Source organism: Megascapheus bottae, chromosome 22 (assembly GCF_031878675.1).
Source record: "Megascapheus bottae isolate mThoBot1 chromosome 22, mThoBot2.hap1, whole genome shotgun sequence".
Taxonomy (NCBI): Eukaryota; Metazoa; Chordata; class Mammalia; order Rodentia; family Geomyidae; genus Megascapheus; species Megascapheus bottae.
This window is the reverse complement of record NC_143530.1, coordinates 33,598,622-33,616,295: the sequence shown is the minus strand read 5'-3', so window position 1 is coordinate 33,616,295 and position 17,674 is coordinate 33,598,622. Positions and strand designations below refer to the sequence as shown.

Sequence of the window (17,674 nt, the reverse complement as noted above, 5' to 3'; positions counted from 1 at the left end):
GAGGAAACTTGAAGGAATTTTCTTAACCACAATATATATAGTCAGCAATCCATACATACTGTGAACCAAAACTGGATAAACAGAAAACAATATGACAATAAAAATACAGTTAAACTTCCTTAGCTCTGTGGGTGGTATTTTCATGCAAATAAGTAAGGATAGGTTTATGTCTTGTCGAAGTTTTGGGTCCTGTTATATTGCTTTTTGTATGGCCGTATGTATATAATGTTAAGTTTTTCCAAGAATTTGTCCTTAAAAGTTTGACTACTTTGGTGCAACTGTGTTTTGAATAAAGTCATGAGAGTGTTAAAACAAAAAAAATACAGTTAAAACATTCTAATATAACTCTATTATGTTAGGTATTATAAATAATATAGAAGGGATTTAAGGTAATAATGACAATATCATACCATTTTGTATAGTAACAAAAACAATAATAATAGAATAGACTATAATAACATAATATAATGGCAATATGCCATTTTATAAAAGGGAATTTAACCCTTGATGAGGATTCTTGGAGCCAATCCCCCACAGCTATAGAGAGGACTGCACAACTGAGACAACTTTGATTGTGCCAGTGTGATGAGAATGGAGGCCAAACAGTAGAGAAGTGATTTTTTTTCATTTATTCATTGTTTTGTTTGCTACCATAAACATATCTTACTTGTACAAGTGGGAAACCATCAAGTAGAATATTAAATATAAGAAGCATTCAGAGTTGGCACATGGAAAAGACAATCTAGGAGAGAAAGACAGCCTAGTGAAGAGCAGACAATAAATCTCTCATTCGCTATGCTGAATGAACTGGCCTCAGACAGATGCCAGGCACCATAAGCTTGTTAGCTTGTGTGGTCACAGTGTTATGGCCTTGCTTGCATTCCCTTTCATCAGCTACAAGGCTAATACATCCATAGCCCACATTCTGGCTACCCTGAAGAACCCGTGATCCCGTGATTAAAAATGACTACCTTTTCCCATTGTACTCCCCCCCCTTTTTTTTTAATTCTGATTGATCAAAACGAAATGCAAAATAAATCTGTCCAAACACTAGTGAGCTCTCAGATAAAGCAAACATTTGCATACTAGTTTCCTTTACAGAATACCTCCACTTCCATGCTCAGAAAATTTCCTAAAGATCAAGTTTTTAAAATGATCAAGAATTTGTTTATTTTTAAAGCTTAGAAATTAGGCCCATGAAAATTGGGGATCAAGACATGTGAAAGGGTATCAAATTAATGCACCTCCTATCTGGCAAATATCATGTAACCTTTCTATTAATTACAATAAAAATTATATGAAAAAAAAAGAAATTAGGCCCATGAAATGCCAGGAAGAGGTAAGATCGGCGGTTTGTTAGTTCCCCATCCCCATCGTGTGTTTGGCTTTATTAATACAGGGTAGAGATGCTTTGACAAAGATACTCAGGAGTGCCATAGATGGGGATGAGCCTTGAAAAAATCTAGCCCTCATTTACCTAGATAGGGAATAATGATTCTAGAGGCTTGTCATTTAGCATTCTCTCTCCTCTGTTTTTCCTTGTTACGCCTACTTTAAAAGCTGGGCACTGGTCTCTCATGCTTATAATCCTAGCTACTCAGGAGGCTGATATCTAAGATTCAAGGTTTGAAGCCAGCCTGGGCAAGAAAATCTATGAGACCCTTATATTCAATTAGCCAAACATCCCTCCCCTCCCCCCGCCATATACATTAGTGGTAGAGCTGTGGCTTAAGAAGTAGAGTGATAATATTGATCACTAAAGCTCAGGCCATGAGTTTGAGCCTCAGGATAGTTACACAAAAAAAAATAAAAGCAAAGAGAGATGGGGAAAGAGTATGTATGCCCCATGCTATTCTATGGACCCCACTCTCAGTATCTTTGGTACAGACTTAAAGGAGCAAGAAGCCAGCCTGCCATGCAAAAAAGTAGATTCCCAACTCACCAGAACATTATATTTATTTACATTTTTAACATTTATTTACATTATTTATTTATTTACACTTATTTATTCATGTCAGTCGTGTGTTATTTACTTACTTCAGTGCTTAGATGGTTTAAATAGTAAACAGAATCTATTCTGAGACCAGTAAGAGTGTTTCATATGATCAGACCCCAAGCAGTCAAGCAGGCTTTTAGCTACCAGAATTCCCAAAGAGAACAGAGAGTGTAATTCGGCAATAATCATTTGCCTCTTTAATTTACATTCCTATGAGGTATGTACAAATAACCTTAAAACAGACACTGATTTTGCTATGTTTTCTTGGTGATCTCAGAAAGCTCTGATTGGAAAACAAAACTAATGATTTGATTTTTGTGTGTGTGTTTCACTTTCTAGTTTGTATTTTTGGTGTTCTGGAGCCTCTTTCTTTATGATCGAAATCTCATTTACCCCAAGGCCCTGGATAACGTCTTTCCAGTTTGGCTGAATCATGCAATGGTAAGTGAAAGGCAAATTAAGGAAACATAGAAAGCCAGTGGTCTCTCTATGAGAAAGTCTGAAGTATCTTATTCATGTTTACAAAGCAGTCCTCCACTCCAAATATCCCATCTACCCCTTCTCCTCATCCTGACACTGTTTATTTAGAGAACACATTGTAGGTGTGAGATAAACAGAATCTAATATTGTAGCTGCGAGTCCACTGCAAACCGACCTGTCCAGATATGACTGTCATGTGGCTCAGGAAGATATTGTAAAACACACAACCAAAAGGACAGATAACATTTAGTTAGTTGGAACCCTGTAAAGGAAGTACCTGCCATCCTTAATAAATAATTAAATCCCAATCTAGGAAGGAAATAAAGCTAGCTTGACATAAAACCCAACCCAATATCCATATAGTATCCTAAGGAGCCAGGGGCTCCTTTACTCACTCTTCTTCAGGACTGTGCCATATTTTTACTTAGGCATTTCTATGCATTTACTTAGTCAGGTATTATTTATTCACTCATGAGCTAAATAGTAAACAGAATCTGCTCTGTGATGTCTAGGCCACTGGAATCCTAAACCAATAGCAATGATTCGGACAATCAGGGCAGAAGGAGGCTCTTCAGGTCTCTATCAGAAGATTGGGCCTGGGTCCTAAGCACTAGATATCCCAGGTGTTTGTTTGAACTCTGAACTAAGCTTTTCAACCGTCAACAAAGGGACATTCAAATTAGTCAGGAGTTTGAAAGGAGGTTTTAGATTATAGATAGAAAGGTACTTTAAAAGCCAAGAGGAATCACATTAGGGTTCCAAGTTGACAGAGACTTTCTTCTGCCCATAGACCCTTCTATGCCTTACATGATTATCAAAGCTGAATAGAGCAATTCAATCCATTAATGTGTTTCCTATGTTCCCCAATCCAGATTTTAAAAAAATCTTACTTTAGGCCTAGTGGTAGAGTGCCTGCCTAACATTCATAAAGACCTGGGCTCGATTCCTCAGTGTACCACATACATAGGAAAAAGTTGGAAGTGGTGTTGTGGCTCAAGTGGCAAAGCCCTAGCCTTGAGAAACCCCAAGGACAGTGCTCAGGCCCTGAGTTCAAGCCCCAGGACTGGCAAAAAATAAAACAAACAAAAAAAACAACCAAACTTACTTTACTTTAAATGTTTCTCCTTTTTCTACTGATCATTCACCAGATAAGATGCTTTAGCTCCAACCTAATTCAGTTTTCAAGACCAACATTTATGCATTAAATAAACCCTACCTCTCAGGAATGGCCCTCCATGCACAAGTTGAAATTCTGAAGTACTTTATTCATGTATTTAATGAGATGCTCAGGTAGAGACTAAGTCTATAGTTTTTGATGTCATGTCATACTACAGAAAGTAGACAAGTCCCTAAATTATTAGTTAATTTCATTCACATGCCTTTAGCAACTACTACAATCTTGATTTTTATAAATAAAATAGCTATGAGGGTAAGTGCCTTGCCTGGAGCCACTTAGCTCATCCATCCAAGGCACAGCGAGGACTGTAATCAGAGATAAGTCTCTCTTTGTTGCCTTTGTTACATAGTTTAGTACAGAATGTGTGGTTTCATCTCATTTCACAACTCACCAATCAATGGGATGTCATTTTGCCTGATTAATTAGCATAGCAAAGTGAGAATTTTGACTTTAAAAAACCCCAAATTCCCATCTGTATGCTAATAAGTCAACCTCTGAGAAAGTAAAGTAATTGGAAATATTTGGCTGAGCTAGATATTAAGTAAAATAACCAAAAGGCAGAGTCTTGAAAGTGCCTTTTATCTGAGGCTGAATGCATATATGAAGCATCTTCTCCAGGGTTTGTGAGTTCATCTAGTAGTTTTCATGCCACAACTACAAGCTGCTTCTTTGGGGATCTATTTTTTACATTGATGTATGCCTGGATTTCTTCCAAATAGTTATGAATGTGCTGCCCAGTATTTGTGACCTTGCTAAATAAACAAGCATATGGACTGTTGATCACTTTTGAGGCATAGAACTGGATAATGCAGCATATCCACGAACTAATTATCAAGGCGTATCCTATACCATGGATATATCCTTAAATCTTTCTGTTTTTACCACCTGGATGGCTCTTTGGTCAGACAAGTCACTTAGGGAGAAAGAGACAGGAGTCGGGGTGGGGTTAATTGTGATTCAAGGAGAAGAAGAGGCAGACTGTTTTGGGTCAGATCCCAGTGCTTCAGTATTTCTCTTAACTGCATTGGAGAAATTCGCAATAGAGCCACTTCTAGGGGCAGAAAACCATCAGTATCAGCAAAACTGGCTTGGGGTGTCTCTAATGCAGTCATCTCCAAACGTCCTTCTTTCCTTTCGTGTCAGCTCCAAATTGTGTACCATGGTAGCTACATGTCAAGCTTCTCTTGCGTACTCTCTTATTCTAGACCTTCTCTGTCCTTCCTTATTAAATTCTCTTGATCTATTGCTTTAAGAAATGTTATTTTCCTCACACACTAATGTCAAGTACTATAGAAAAATGGTTGCTAACTGGGTATTATAGTTTGGATGTAAAGTGTTTCTCCAAAAGTACGCATATTAACAGTTGGTGCTCTTGGCAGATTGTCAGACCTTTAAGAGGTGAGGTCTACCTATAGGAAGCCTTTAGAACATTGACTTTGAGCCCCAAGGGAGATTAGTGGGATCCCAGCATCTTTCTCTTCCTCTTTTTATTTCCTTGTCTTGATGATTTATGAGATTTTGCTCTACCTTACATTCCTGCCATGATGCTTCTCCCTAAGCCTTAAAACAATGGGAACAATTGATCACAATAAATCTTTTCTTTTCATAAATGAACTCAAGTAGTCATCAGAGTAGAGAAATAGTTGTCATGAGCTCTAAATTGTTAACTCTTCCTGTATATTACTGGTGCCCTTTCATGACAACCAAAAAGAGTGGACAGGATGTGGCATCCAAGGTGGCAGTGGGCTATCTCACTGGACATTTGGTAACACTTGCTTCTGTATGAGCCCAGGCCTGCTCTTCAAGGGTATCAATTTCTATATTGTTCCATTTTCCACTATACAGTTTAGTAACTATTATCTTATACTGCAACAGTTATTCCATGTTGAAAGCTATTTCCATTCATGACACTCCTTGTGTTTGTTATTCCAGCCATAGTTCAGGAATAGTTTTTTTGTGTGCCATTTATAATAGTAGTCATCAAGTTCAGAAATGGCACTTTCCCCTTTGACAAGGTGAGGTTCTAGACACTTCATAACTAACCCATTTTTTGAAATCCTCTTAGCCCAACCTTTCTAACTCATCTGGAGCTCATCGTTGCAACAGAACCCTTCAAAACTGGCTGTTCTGTCTAATGGACAATTACCCACCCTTATTATGTAGTCAACCAAAATAGAAACATCAACGAGACGATTGCATCCACTATGAACAAGGCTGTCTTCTCTGACAGAGGACTTCCCATTTGCGCCTGGCTGTCTTAGCTAAAGTAGATCAACCTGACTGTTTTATTGCTAAGCAGTTCTCCAGTCTTCATAAAAGAAGGGAAAGAACAGCAAAGTATTCCACCTGGTTTTGCCAGGAAAACATTAACTCTTCAGGTCTTATCTAAACGCTTGCTAAAGATAGAACCAGAGCAGACAGATTAAAATAGCAGGAAGAGAACTCTTAGTATCTGAGAAAAGTATCAGATCCTAACTGAAGGGGAATGGTGGAAATTATTTCTCTAGGGAATCAACCCAAATTGTTCAGGTATCCTCTTCCCCTACCCCCAATGGAGGAATGAAATAGATCAGAGCTTTCCTTCAGAGCTCCTCTGCATTTGAAGATGGCGCACGGTTATTAAGAATGAGTGCTCACGTGCTTTACAAACTGCCAGGGACTACATTAAGTATGAATCATGAATACATGTAAGAATTCCCAGCCAGGATCTAGTGTCCAGCTCTCCTTCCAGAGTAAGAGGCAGAGAAACAAAAATACATCACTGATATTAATGAGTGCTTCAAAATAGTCTGCTGTGTAAGGATAGCCTTTCGCTGGTTCTTTAAATGAAAAAGTACCAAAGACAGCTACTCAGTGTCTGAACATGTTGTCATTTATTCACTTGGAGAATGACTGGAAGCACCACCACGTGTGACATTGATGTGGTTTGGTAAGAAGTACTCTCCTGAAAAGCTAGGTATTGAAGACTTTTACCCATAGTTGGTGGTGGTATTGATGGCTGATGGATCATCAGAGAGTGCTAGCTGAATGGCCTATTCAAAGATAGGACCTGGCTATATGAAGCAGGTCACTGAGGCATGCTTTTGAAGGATGATATCTGTCTCTTGGCACATGCTCTCTCTCTCTCTCTCTCTCTTTCTCTCTCTCTCTCTCTCTCTCTCTCTCTCTCTCTCTCTCTCTGTCCCTCCCTCCCTCCCTCCCTCCCTCCCTCCCTCCCCACTGCCAGTACAATCATTATTTAAATATAACCAAAAAAAAAAATCAGGAAACTAAGCTTTTTAAATTTGTCTATCCAAAATTCCTATTTTCAGTATGTTATTTTCTTATTACTATTTTACCATCATATAATATGTACATCTGAATTACCAATCATAAATCATGTTTAAAATATAATAAAGGATCCCTTCCTATAAACATTAAAATATCAAATAATAAGCTATAGTGTACCACAGTAAGTACAAAATAGGTTTCAATAAATGGCATGGGTATTCATTTCAGAGGAAAAAACCACTTCGTGATGCAACGAGTAGGAAAAGATGATGAGGTAGAGAGTTGAACCAGATTTCTACAAACAGATGGAAAATAAGCAAGTGGTGTATAAGTAGAAGGACTAATAAGCCAAAGCAGGGAAGTGGCCTAGCCCAGGAGAGCTGAGGGCATTGGTGATAAGATAAATATACTGCGTTCCTAGAGATGTGGTACCAAAATGCTCATTCAATGGTTGAAATCAACAGAAACACAATGTGTAGACTAGTCTTGATTTCAGACATTCTGAAATCAAAGTTTCTAGGAGAGCCATGCCCTCTCAAGTCATTCTTTGAAGAAAATCTGTTTTATGTCTTTCCATTAGCATCTAGTGTGACCAGCAATTCTTGTCTTCTTTTTTTTTTTTTTTTTGCCTGTGATGGAGCTTGAACTCAGGGCCTGAGCACTGTCCTTGGACTTTTCTCAAGGCTAGAGCTCTACCACTTGAGCCATAGCACCACTTCCAGCTTTTTTCTATGTATGTGGTACCGAGGAATCGAACCCGGGCCTTGGTGCATGCTAGGCAAGCACTTTAACCACTAGGCCAAACTCCTGGCCCCAATTCTTGTCTTCTTGACCCAACACACCATTCACTGCCTCTGTCATCACATGGAGTTTTCTCCCAATGTGAGTCTCTTTGCTTGGATGCCTCTATATGCATGTACCGCTTTGTCTCTTTTTTTGGTATGAACACCAGTTTAGAATCTCTTTCGTTCATTGCGTCTGCATCTGTTTCCAAACAAGGTGGTACTCTGAGGTTTTGAAATGAACATGAGGTTTAAGGAGAATACTGCACAACCCAATATACTCAATTGGACAAAAGCATGGATATCAAAGAGAGAAAGAACAGGAGATTAGTACAGAGGGAAAATGTGGACTAGCATGAATGTTAACTATGGAATATTGGCAGAGTGTTTTGAACTTGGAGTTGTCTTTGCCTACAAATGTAATTAGAGTGAAACAGGGGAGGATTTGGAAGATGGTAGTATATGTGTATATAAAATGATGCTCTCAAAATGAACTCCAAGAAATGGAACAAAAGAGGGTTTTCTAGTATACTCTTTGCAGCTCTTTCTTTCTTTCTTTCTTTCTTTCTTTCTTTCTTTCTTTCTTTCTTTCTTTCTTTCTTTCTTTCTTTCTCATCCCCTTTGGTTTATGGTTTAGTTCCTGCTATCACTGTTTTCTTTTTTAAAATTTTATTTTTGTACCCTTTGCCTTGTGTATAAGTTTATCTGATTTGGGGAAGGAAAGGGGAATTACAGAAATGGTGGGACAAGGGTGAACCAACAATGAAACTCACTAGATACTGTGTTGGAAATGAACTTTACAACTTGGGGGTGGGAAAGGAGTCATGGCGGGGGGATGGGAGAAAATGAGAGAGGGGGGTAACATTGAACAAAAAGAAATGTGCTCATTACCTGACTTAGGTAACTATAAGCCCTCCGCATTTAACTTTTTCTTTTTTCCAGTGTTTAATTTGTTTTTTATTGTAATGTATTGAGGGGTTACAGTTACATTTGCCACATAGTAGGTACATTACTTCTCACACATTGATACCCCTTTTCATGTTTTTGTTGCATATCACCTTTTCAATGAAATAAAATAAAAAAGAAACACAGTTTACAAGGTAAGCTAGGAACTTTCCCAGAATTTAAAGTTCTACTTTTAAAAAACAAACAGTAATTCTGAAAAGATACGTTAAGTTTCCTCTAATAAGTTCTGTTTTCCAGGATAAGATCAAGGGACAAAAATATCTAACATGTAGTTAAAATAACTATTTTGCTTTATTTGCTGATATTATGTGTCTCAGTAGTCCGTCAGTATTCTAGTTGCTATCACACAGCCCAAAATTTCTAAAGACCCAAACATGAAGCTGGAATTAGAGAGCTCATATGCTTTCTCCTCCACAAATGAATCCCCTTACCAAAGGGGAAACTGAGGCTCGGTGTAACACCTCCCATAAGATGTGGAAAATATCTTTGATTCATGTTCTCAAATGTAGTCATTTTGCATTGAGTCTTCTCTGACCTCTCTGTTGTACCATTAAACTGCTCTCCCATTTTCTTCTCTAGACTGAGGTGTAGTTTATTTCTGTCACGATTGAAGAATCCTTGTGGCTAGGAAATTCATAAAGAAAAGGGGTATCTTTGGCAGTGATGTTGCACAGTTGAGTGATCACAGCTGAGATCCTTCATGCTCATATCAGGTGTGGGTGGCATTCCATAGCATTAGAACAGCAAGATGCATCTCAAGATGGAGCGGGACTTTCTTAATAAAGACCCAGAAACAACAAATTAAAGAAAGTTTGGACAAATGGGACTGCATTAAATTGCACAGCTTCTGTTATGGCAAAGGACATAGCTAGTAAGTTAAATAGAGTGGGAGAAGATCTTCGCTAACCATACAATAGACAAAGACCTCATATCTAAAATGTATCTACACTTTTAAAAATTGAATCTCTCCAAAACAAATATTCAAAGAAACAACCATCCCATTAAAAGATGGGCTAAAGACTTAAGGAGAGACTTCTCTGAAGAGGAAATAAGAATGGCCTATAGACTCATGAAGAAATGTTCAACATTTCTGGTCATAAAAGAAATGCAAATCAAAACAACTTTGAGATTCCACCTCACTCTTATTAGAATGGCCAGGATCAAGAAAACGAATAACAACAGATGCTGGCGGGGATGTGGCCAAGAGGGATCACTACTACACTGTTGGTGGGAGTGCAAACTTGTTCAACCACTATGGAAAGCAGTATGGCGATTCCTCAAAAGATGGAACATAGAGCTCCCCTATGACCCAGCAATTCCACTACTTGGCATTTACACAAACGTCCAGAAACATGGACACACTAAATCCACTAGCACAACAATGTTCATTGTAGCACTATTTACCATAGCAAAGATATGGAACCAACCCAGATGTCCCTCAGTTGATGAGTGGATTAAAAAGATGTGTTATTTATACACAATTAAATTCTTTGCTGCTGTCAGAAAGAACAACATCGCCCCATTTGTAAGAAATGGAAAGACTTAGAAAAATCATATTAAGTGAAGTAAGCCAGACTCAAAGGAACATAGGCTCAATGGTTTCCCTCATTTGTAGTAATTAGTATACATCTAGGACTCTCCTAGCAGAGGATTACAATAATGCAAAACCTAGATACATAAGCTCATATAGGATGAGACTAAATGAAAGGATCTGGATCCAAGATATGGAAACAAAAGCTTTATCTTGTTTGATTGTTGTTCTGAATGTACTATGTTATTTCTCTTCTCTTTTTTTATCCTTTAGTTAATCTCATGTTGTTACTGTATCTGACTTTGTTATCTGGTATATTGTATATATGTTTATTTGATTATTTGAAATAGGAAAGAGAAGGGGGGAAAAGCAAGATGATTAGAAGGGGGTGGAGGAGGAAAATGTGGACAAAAACATGAGAAGTGGTATTAATATGTGAAAAGTAATGCACATACTACCTGAAGAATGTAACTGTAACCCCTCTATACAATTAAAAAAAAAAAAAAAGGAAAGGGAGGACCAAGGAACCACCAATGAGTCTGTGAATCAGCCCATGCCCACTCTCAGAAGAACTAATCTAGTTTGCTTGAGAATGACATTAATCTTTCTGAAGGGGCCCACTCCCAACTCTGCCACACTAACAAACAAATTTCAACATGACTTTTGGTGAAAAAAAATTGTATTCAAACCATAGCACCTGGGTCTACCTGGGAAAAAGAAATGAAACTGTCTTCTGAACCTGAACATGTTGAAAGATATTATATCCTGTTATCTAGGGAGAGGAGGGTGTGAAGTCTAGAAAGGCCACATTTTGTTCAAAGCATTGCTGAATATGTACTAAAGCTTCTTAGCAGGAATACAAAGGGAACCACTCATCAGACTTATGGATGTATACCAATTATTTACAACTTTGTACCGCTCCTTAATAATAATTATTTTTTTAATGAGGGAATTACTCACCACTCCTTGTGTTCTACCTGAATAGACTTTCCGGGTTAGTAGTTAAGGTGTTATGAGTGGACCCAATGTGTGGGAGCATTTGATGTCACCCTGTTTTTCACTGCTCTCATTTGTCAACCAAAGGTAGATGGGACTCTCCTCCAGCTAACCTGGGATTAGCCAGCAGAATTGCCTGAAACATGACAAGAAAGCCCTTCTGCTCCATAGAGAGTCTTAAAGGTAAACAGGAGAGAGACTAAAACTGAATTGCCAAAGGAGTACAGGTCCAATACGGGATTTTATATAATCAAGCCTTCACCCCGCTTTCCTCATTTCTGGACAGCAAGAACCAGGATGATACAAGTTGGCTTGCTTTGTCTTTCCTTTTCACCCCCAATTTAGAGCATTTCCAATGTGTGCTCAAAAGTAACCTTCCAAAATTCTATTACCCAGTGATTTTCTGTGGTTTATCAAAGAGGCTGCATTAAAACAGAAGAATACTAATGAAGGTCAAAAAGAAAAAAAGGTCCATCTCAATTTCTAATCAAGTTCAAAGGTTTTCAAAGGTGATCAGATAGGATAGCTGGCTTCCAAGAAGTTACTAGAAATTTAAGTATCTGAAGTCATCCAGAACCTGTGAGGTTTTGCCAGTTGTCCCTCCTTGCTGTTCCGATCAACCAGTCTTCACTTCCATGACAACCATGTAGATTACCCCCGTGGGTGGGAAAGAAGACTTTATGTTAGAGAACACCAAGAGGCAGAAACTCAGGACAGATCTCCAGCCTCTCGGAAATGCCAAGAGACACAAGGAAAAACCTAAGTAGGTAGAAAAAACCTACAGTCCCCTTATCTTGAGACAGAAGTAAAAAGGCCCAATAGCAGAATCGTGAATAGGTAGGGGAGGATTCTCTGCCAGCTTCTACTGGACACCCAGCCCCCTCCTCCTGATTAGAGAGGGAGCACAGAAAAGCCCTCATTGCAGCTCTGGTTGCTTTGTCACCTCACAGGCAGACACTCAGACATCTGTGAAGTCTCATCCTTGCCTCCAGTCAAGTGCTATTGATAACCTTTCTACCAGCCTCTACTTTCCTCTCTAGCCTTTCCTTCTCTGCCTACCTTGCCTAACTTATGCCTTGAATAACTCTGCAGGAAATTATCTAGGTATCTTGTTGATGCTGTAATTACACACCTCCCACATGGGTTCTTAGTTCTCAGATGCTTTTGTGTGGATTTTGTGAATGCTCAGATCATCTTTAGAATTACCTCATCCAATTCATGGGCTAAGTCTTTTATATTTCCAGATAAGGTCTTGCTTTGCCTTCTCCTTCCTGAATCTCAACACTTTTTACTAACCCCTACTTATTCCTGATGCTCTGGTTTTAATGTACACCCCCAAAGTTCCTGCATAGGGAAGAATTCTCCATATGATTAGTATTGAAAGGTGGGAACTAAATACAATTAGTATTAAGATCAGGAGACCCACCATAACAGATTAATTGAATCCAATGAAAGTTTAATTAAATGAAGTGTGAGTGGGTTCCTAATAGAAGGGTTGCTTTTCCTATACTTGTTCTGCTATACTCTCCGTGCTTTGCCCTTCCATTTTCTGCTTTGGGATGATGTCTCAGGAAGCCCTCACTAGATGCAGATACTTCAACGTTAGACTATCCACTTCCCGGAACTGTAAGAAGAAAAGGTCCTCATTTCTTGTAATTTACTCAGTCTGTAGTATTTCATTATAATGACACTAAACAGACTATATGACCGTTGGCTTCATTCCTTTCTGTGGTATTCTCTGGGCTAAAATTTCTTCTCAAAATGTCTTCTAAAAACGAAAGCCATATAATGAGTGATTGTTGTCCTTAATGTACTATGTTATCTCTCATCTCTTTTGCTGTCCCTTGGTTATCTCATATTGTTACAGCATCTCACTTTGTTACCTGATATATCGGATATATTTGTATTTGGTTATTTGAAATAGGATAGGGAAGGGGGGAAAACAAGATGAGGGTGGGAGTAGGAGGGAGGGAAATGGGGACCAAGACAGGAGAAAGGGTATCAATGAATGTGAAGTAATGCACCTTCCATCTGGCGAATGTAATGTAACCCTTCTATTAATTACAATAAAAATATATGAAAAAAAAGAAAAAAAATGTCTTCTAAAGAGGAGTGATGGAAAGTGGACAGGAAAGGTATTTTCCAGGAAGCTCAGGCATATTAAACTATGTGAGAGACAGGAGGATCTGCCAGAGTCTGAGGGAAGCGTGAGTAAAATGTGTGCTCAAATCTGAGATTTTGTTCTTATGCTCAGTGATTCTATACTGAACACTGTGTACATTTGGAATATTTCAACACTGGCTGATAACTAAAAATCCTCAGATGACATTATAGAGAGCATACCTCTTAGCACAAAAACCTCCAAGTGTGTTTAAGGACACACCCGCTATCCACTCAAAGTCTTGGCCATCTAATTGGTGGTATTAAAACGGGATGCATATCTGATAAGGGACAGTGAGATATGGTCATTACCACACAGGTAGTTAGTGAATTATCTTAGGTTATGGATCTTTAATATAAGATTGATTCATGAGACTTCCTTTTTCACTTATTTCTTGCTCGACAATGAACTCTCTTTTGTAGGAATGATTGGCAGAGATATTAAAAAAACTTAACCTATCAAATAGTATTGAATAAAGGCCTTTTGTCTCCATGCATCACCGGGAGTCTAGTTTAAGACTTATATATGGGAACATTTTAATTAATATGCATACTCTTACTGACATATTTTAAAATAGTAGTTCACTAACCTAATGTCAGAATCTCTAGCGTTAACATATCATTGTGATTACAGAAGTTGTATGAAAAGATTGTTGAATGCTGTGTGACAACTGAGTGTGCAATGGCAAGTTTAAGCATCATGATACTCAGTTCAAATTGCCTTTGACTTGTGGTAATGTTGGGGTTTGAACTCCATAGAATCTTGCTCTACCACTTGAGCCAAACCCCTAGTCTTTTTGGTCTCAGTGCTTTTTCAGATAAGGCCTTCAGTTTTTGCTCAGGTCTGCCTCTAATTGTGATCTTCCTACCTATACTTCCTATCTAGCTAGGATTATAGGCTCTTGTCAGCATGCAAGCATATTTGTTGAGATAGGATCTCTCCAACATTTTGCCTGGGTTAGCCTTAACCTCTTCTGATTTCTCACTCTCAAGTAGCTAGGATTCTAGGCATGAGGCACTACCAACTTTTCTTTTACTGACATGATTTTTTTTTTACATTTTTTTATTGTAATTAGTAAAAGGGTTACATGGTATTTGCCAGATAGAAGGTGCATTAATTCACATACATTGATACCCTTTCACATGTCTTGGTACCCGTTTCCCCCCCCCACACCCCCCACCCGTCTTGGTTTTCCCCCCTTCCCTATCAAATTTCAAATAACCAAATACAAATAAATTCAATATATCAGATAACAAAGTGAGATACTATACCAATATGAGATAACCAAGGGACAGCAAAGGAGATGAGAGACAACATAGTACATTAAGGACAACAATCATTCATTATATGGCTTTTGTTTCACTATCCTGGAGGTCCTTTCAATTAGCTTCACATTATACTGACATGATTTTTTTAAGAACATCATACTATTAAAGCATCATCTTGGAGTGTATAGGTCATTTGGAAATTAATCATGGCATCAAATCTGTCTTCCAAAATTTCCTTTCATACATGTTAAAAGTCTTCTTGGACTAAAGGTTGAAAAAGACCAATTACTAGGAATAAAGATACGTAGCACAATTCTTAAAAGTCAGGTTGGGGCAAGTGTTAGAAAAATTTCTTATCTATATGTCCAAGTTAAAAAGTCATTAAAATCATCTATTTTCTACAAGTTTATCTTTGTGGCCCCCTTTCTACCATCAAAAAAATTTAGTAAACTTCTCTGAGTCTTGAGTTCCATACAATAAGAAATTAATGCACATTTATCTTTCTTAAGCCTCAGCATTGTTACTAGAGGAAAATAAAATATATGCAGTATACCTTGCTACCAGTGATACATGATCATGTATGCCAGAATGTCATCCACTTGGACTCACCATCACCTCCTCCTCCATTCTCCTCTGCTTTGCAGTGGTGAATCTGGGAACAACCCATCATCTGTGGAATCCTTTTCTCCCTCATAGTTGAGACAAGAGTCTGCCCACAGAGACCTCCTAGGAGAAACAGAAGAGGAGAGGTTACCATTCTCCAGTGGTAGTAGAAAACCTATATGTGGGATGGTTACAGACTCCAGGATAGCAGAGGCTTCTGGGAATCTCACACTTCATTCCATGAGGAGCAGCGGGATCAAAGCAGGCATTGATGGAAAGCTGGACACTTATTTGCAGCATTTTCCTGGTGATGTCTCACCAATCATCCATCCTTTTGTAGTATAAGTGGTCCAATCACCACCACCCTGTGCTTTCCTGAAGCTGCCTACGTTTCAGAACCTTTTCCCTCTAGACTGCTTGGATGGAGTCTTTTTCTTTTCTTTTCTTTTCCTTTTTTTTCCAGTCCTGGGCTTAAGCTCAGGGCCTGAGGACTGCCCCTGGATTTTTCTCAAGGCTAGAGCTCTACCACTTGATCCTCAGCACCACTTCTGGCTTTTTCTAAGTATGTGATACCAAAGAATCAAACCCGGGTCTTCGTGCATGCTAGGCAAGCAGTCTACCACTAGGCCAAACTCCCAGCCCCAGTCTTTTTCTTTTCTTAGGATGATGATAACAATTCATAAATTTAAATTTCATGCTTCCTTCTGAGTTATACCTGCATGAGGCAAAAATTAGATCTTCAGTGCCATGCATTTCTAGCCATATGCTAAAATGCAGAGTAGGAAAAAATGTTTCTATTATATGAAAAAGGATATTGAAACATTTTTAAAAAAATATTTTAGCGGGCTGGGAGTTTGGCCTAGTGGTTAAAGTGCTTGCCTAGCATGCATGAAGACCCGGGTTCGATTCCTCGGTACCACATACATAGAAAAAAGCCGGAAATGGTGCTGAGGCTCAAGTGGTAGAGCTCTAGCCTTGAGAAAGTCCAAGGACAGGGCTCAGGCCCTGAGCTCAAGCCCAGGACTGGCAAAAAAAAAATATTTTAGAATGTTTGGCTTATAGACATAGAAGTAATGGAAATTCCCAAAAGCTAAAATGAAACACAAGAGATAGCAATAACAGTGGCTGGGCATGTGGTCTAGTGCTTGCCTAGCATGCACAAAGCTCTGAGTTCAATTCCTTGGTGACAAATACACAGAAAAAAGCCAAAAGTGGTGCTGTGGTTCAAGTGGTAGAGCGCTAGCCATGAGAGAAAACCCATAGACAGTGCCCAGGCTTTGAGCTCAAGCTCCACCACTGGCAAAACATACAAACAAACAAAAAAAAAACCCAGGGAGGTAAAGGCAATATTTAAATAGAGAACCACTCTGTCCCAGAATTCCCGAAAGATTAGTCTCCAGATTCAAGAAATACAGAAAAGCAATTCCATACAAAACTGAGGCAAACCAGAATCATTCCTACCTAGATATTTCTGTGCCACTGTAGATATATTACACTAAAAGAAAATCCTTAATCCAGTTCAATTAATTTGGATTTCAAATAAATCAATAATTTTAATTATAGTACTGTAACTATAATTTCTAAGTTGGTTGAAATATAGTTCCATGAACTTTTTCCCTGAGCTGGCTAGGATTACAGAGTTACTGTGAGCTGCTGTGTCCAGCTGAATTCTGGTCATTTCATCTTCTCTGAGAAGGTAAAGGTAAAATATATATATATCCAGTATTTCTTCCTACCATCTGAAGCAGAGGTTAGCCTAAAGTTTCCATTCTCATAAGGACTCTTGCAACAAGCAGAGTTGGGGCTATTTAGAACTTCCTCAGGGCAGTTGCTGCTGTTCAAGGTGAATGTGAAAGAATCAAGAACCAGAAGCCGGGCGTGGTGGCTCACACCTGTAATCCTAGTCACTCAGGAGGCCAAGATCTAAGGGTTGAGATTCAAAGCCAGCCTGGGCAGTAATGAACTTGAGACTCATCTCCAATTAACCACTAGAAAATGGGGAAGAGGGGTTGTGGCTCAAGGGGTAGAGTGGTAGCCTTGAGCTGAAGAGCTCAGGGACAGCGCCCAGGCCTAAGTTCAAGCCCCACAACTGACCAAAAAAAAAAAAAAAATCAAGAACCAACCTCTCCAAATGGAACAGATTCCAAGGCATTACCCACAACCTGTACATACTATTTTTTTATTAAAGAATTTATTAACATTGATTTTTACATCATATTTCAAATGACATGTTTAACAAACAAGTATTCAAGAAGGGAATCTCTATATACAATCACAGGCACTTAGTTTTTAGAACATAACCAAAATTAGGCTGAGGGTTTGTATATCATAGATACATATTAATCAATGTAATAAAACATTATGTCTATAGAGTCATAAGTTTTAATGTCTATGTAGTTGTGTTTATCATTCTATTTTTATTCTGCCCATTTCTCTCACTCTGG

General features: G+C 38.5%; 1 protein-coding gene across 3 annotated transcripts in view; it reads left to right on the top strand.

Annotated features, from left to right (window-relative positions):
* Positions 1–17,674, top strand: part of Adtrp (androgen dependent TFPI regulating protein) — a 61,317-nt gene that overhangs the window by 11,289 nt on the left and 32,354 nt on the right. For all 3 annotated transcript variants that reach the window (XM_090356485.1, XM_090356486.1, XM_090356487.1), the window contains one exon: positions 2,336–2,437. In XM_090356485.1, the coding sequence (XP_090212611.1) occupies positions 2,336–2,437 (102 nt within the window). The remainder of the gene's footprint in view (positions 1–2,335; positions 2,438–17,674) is intronic.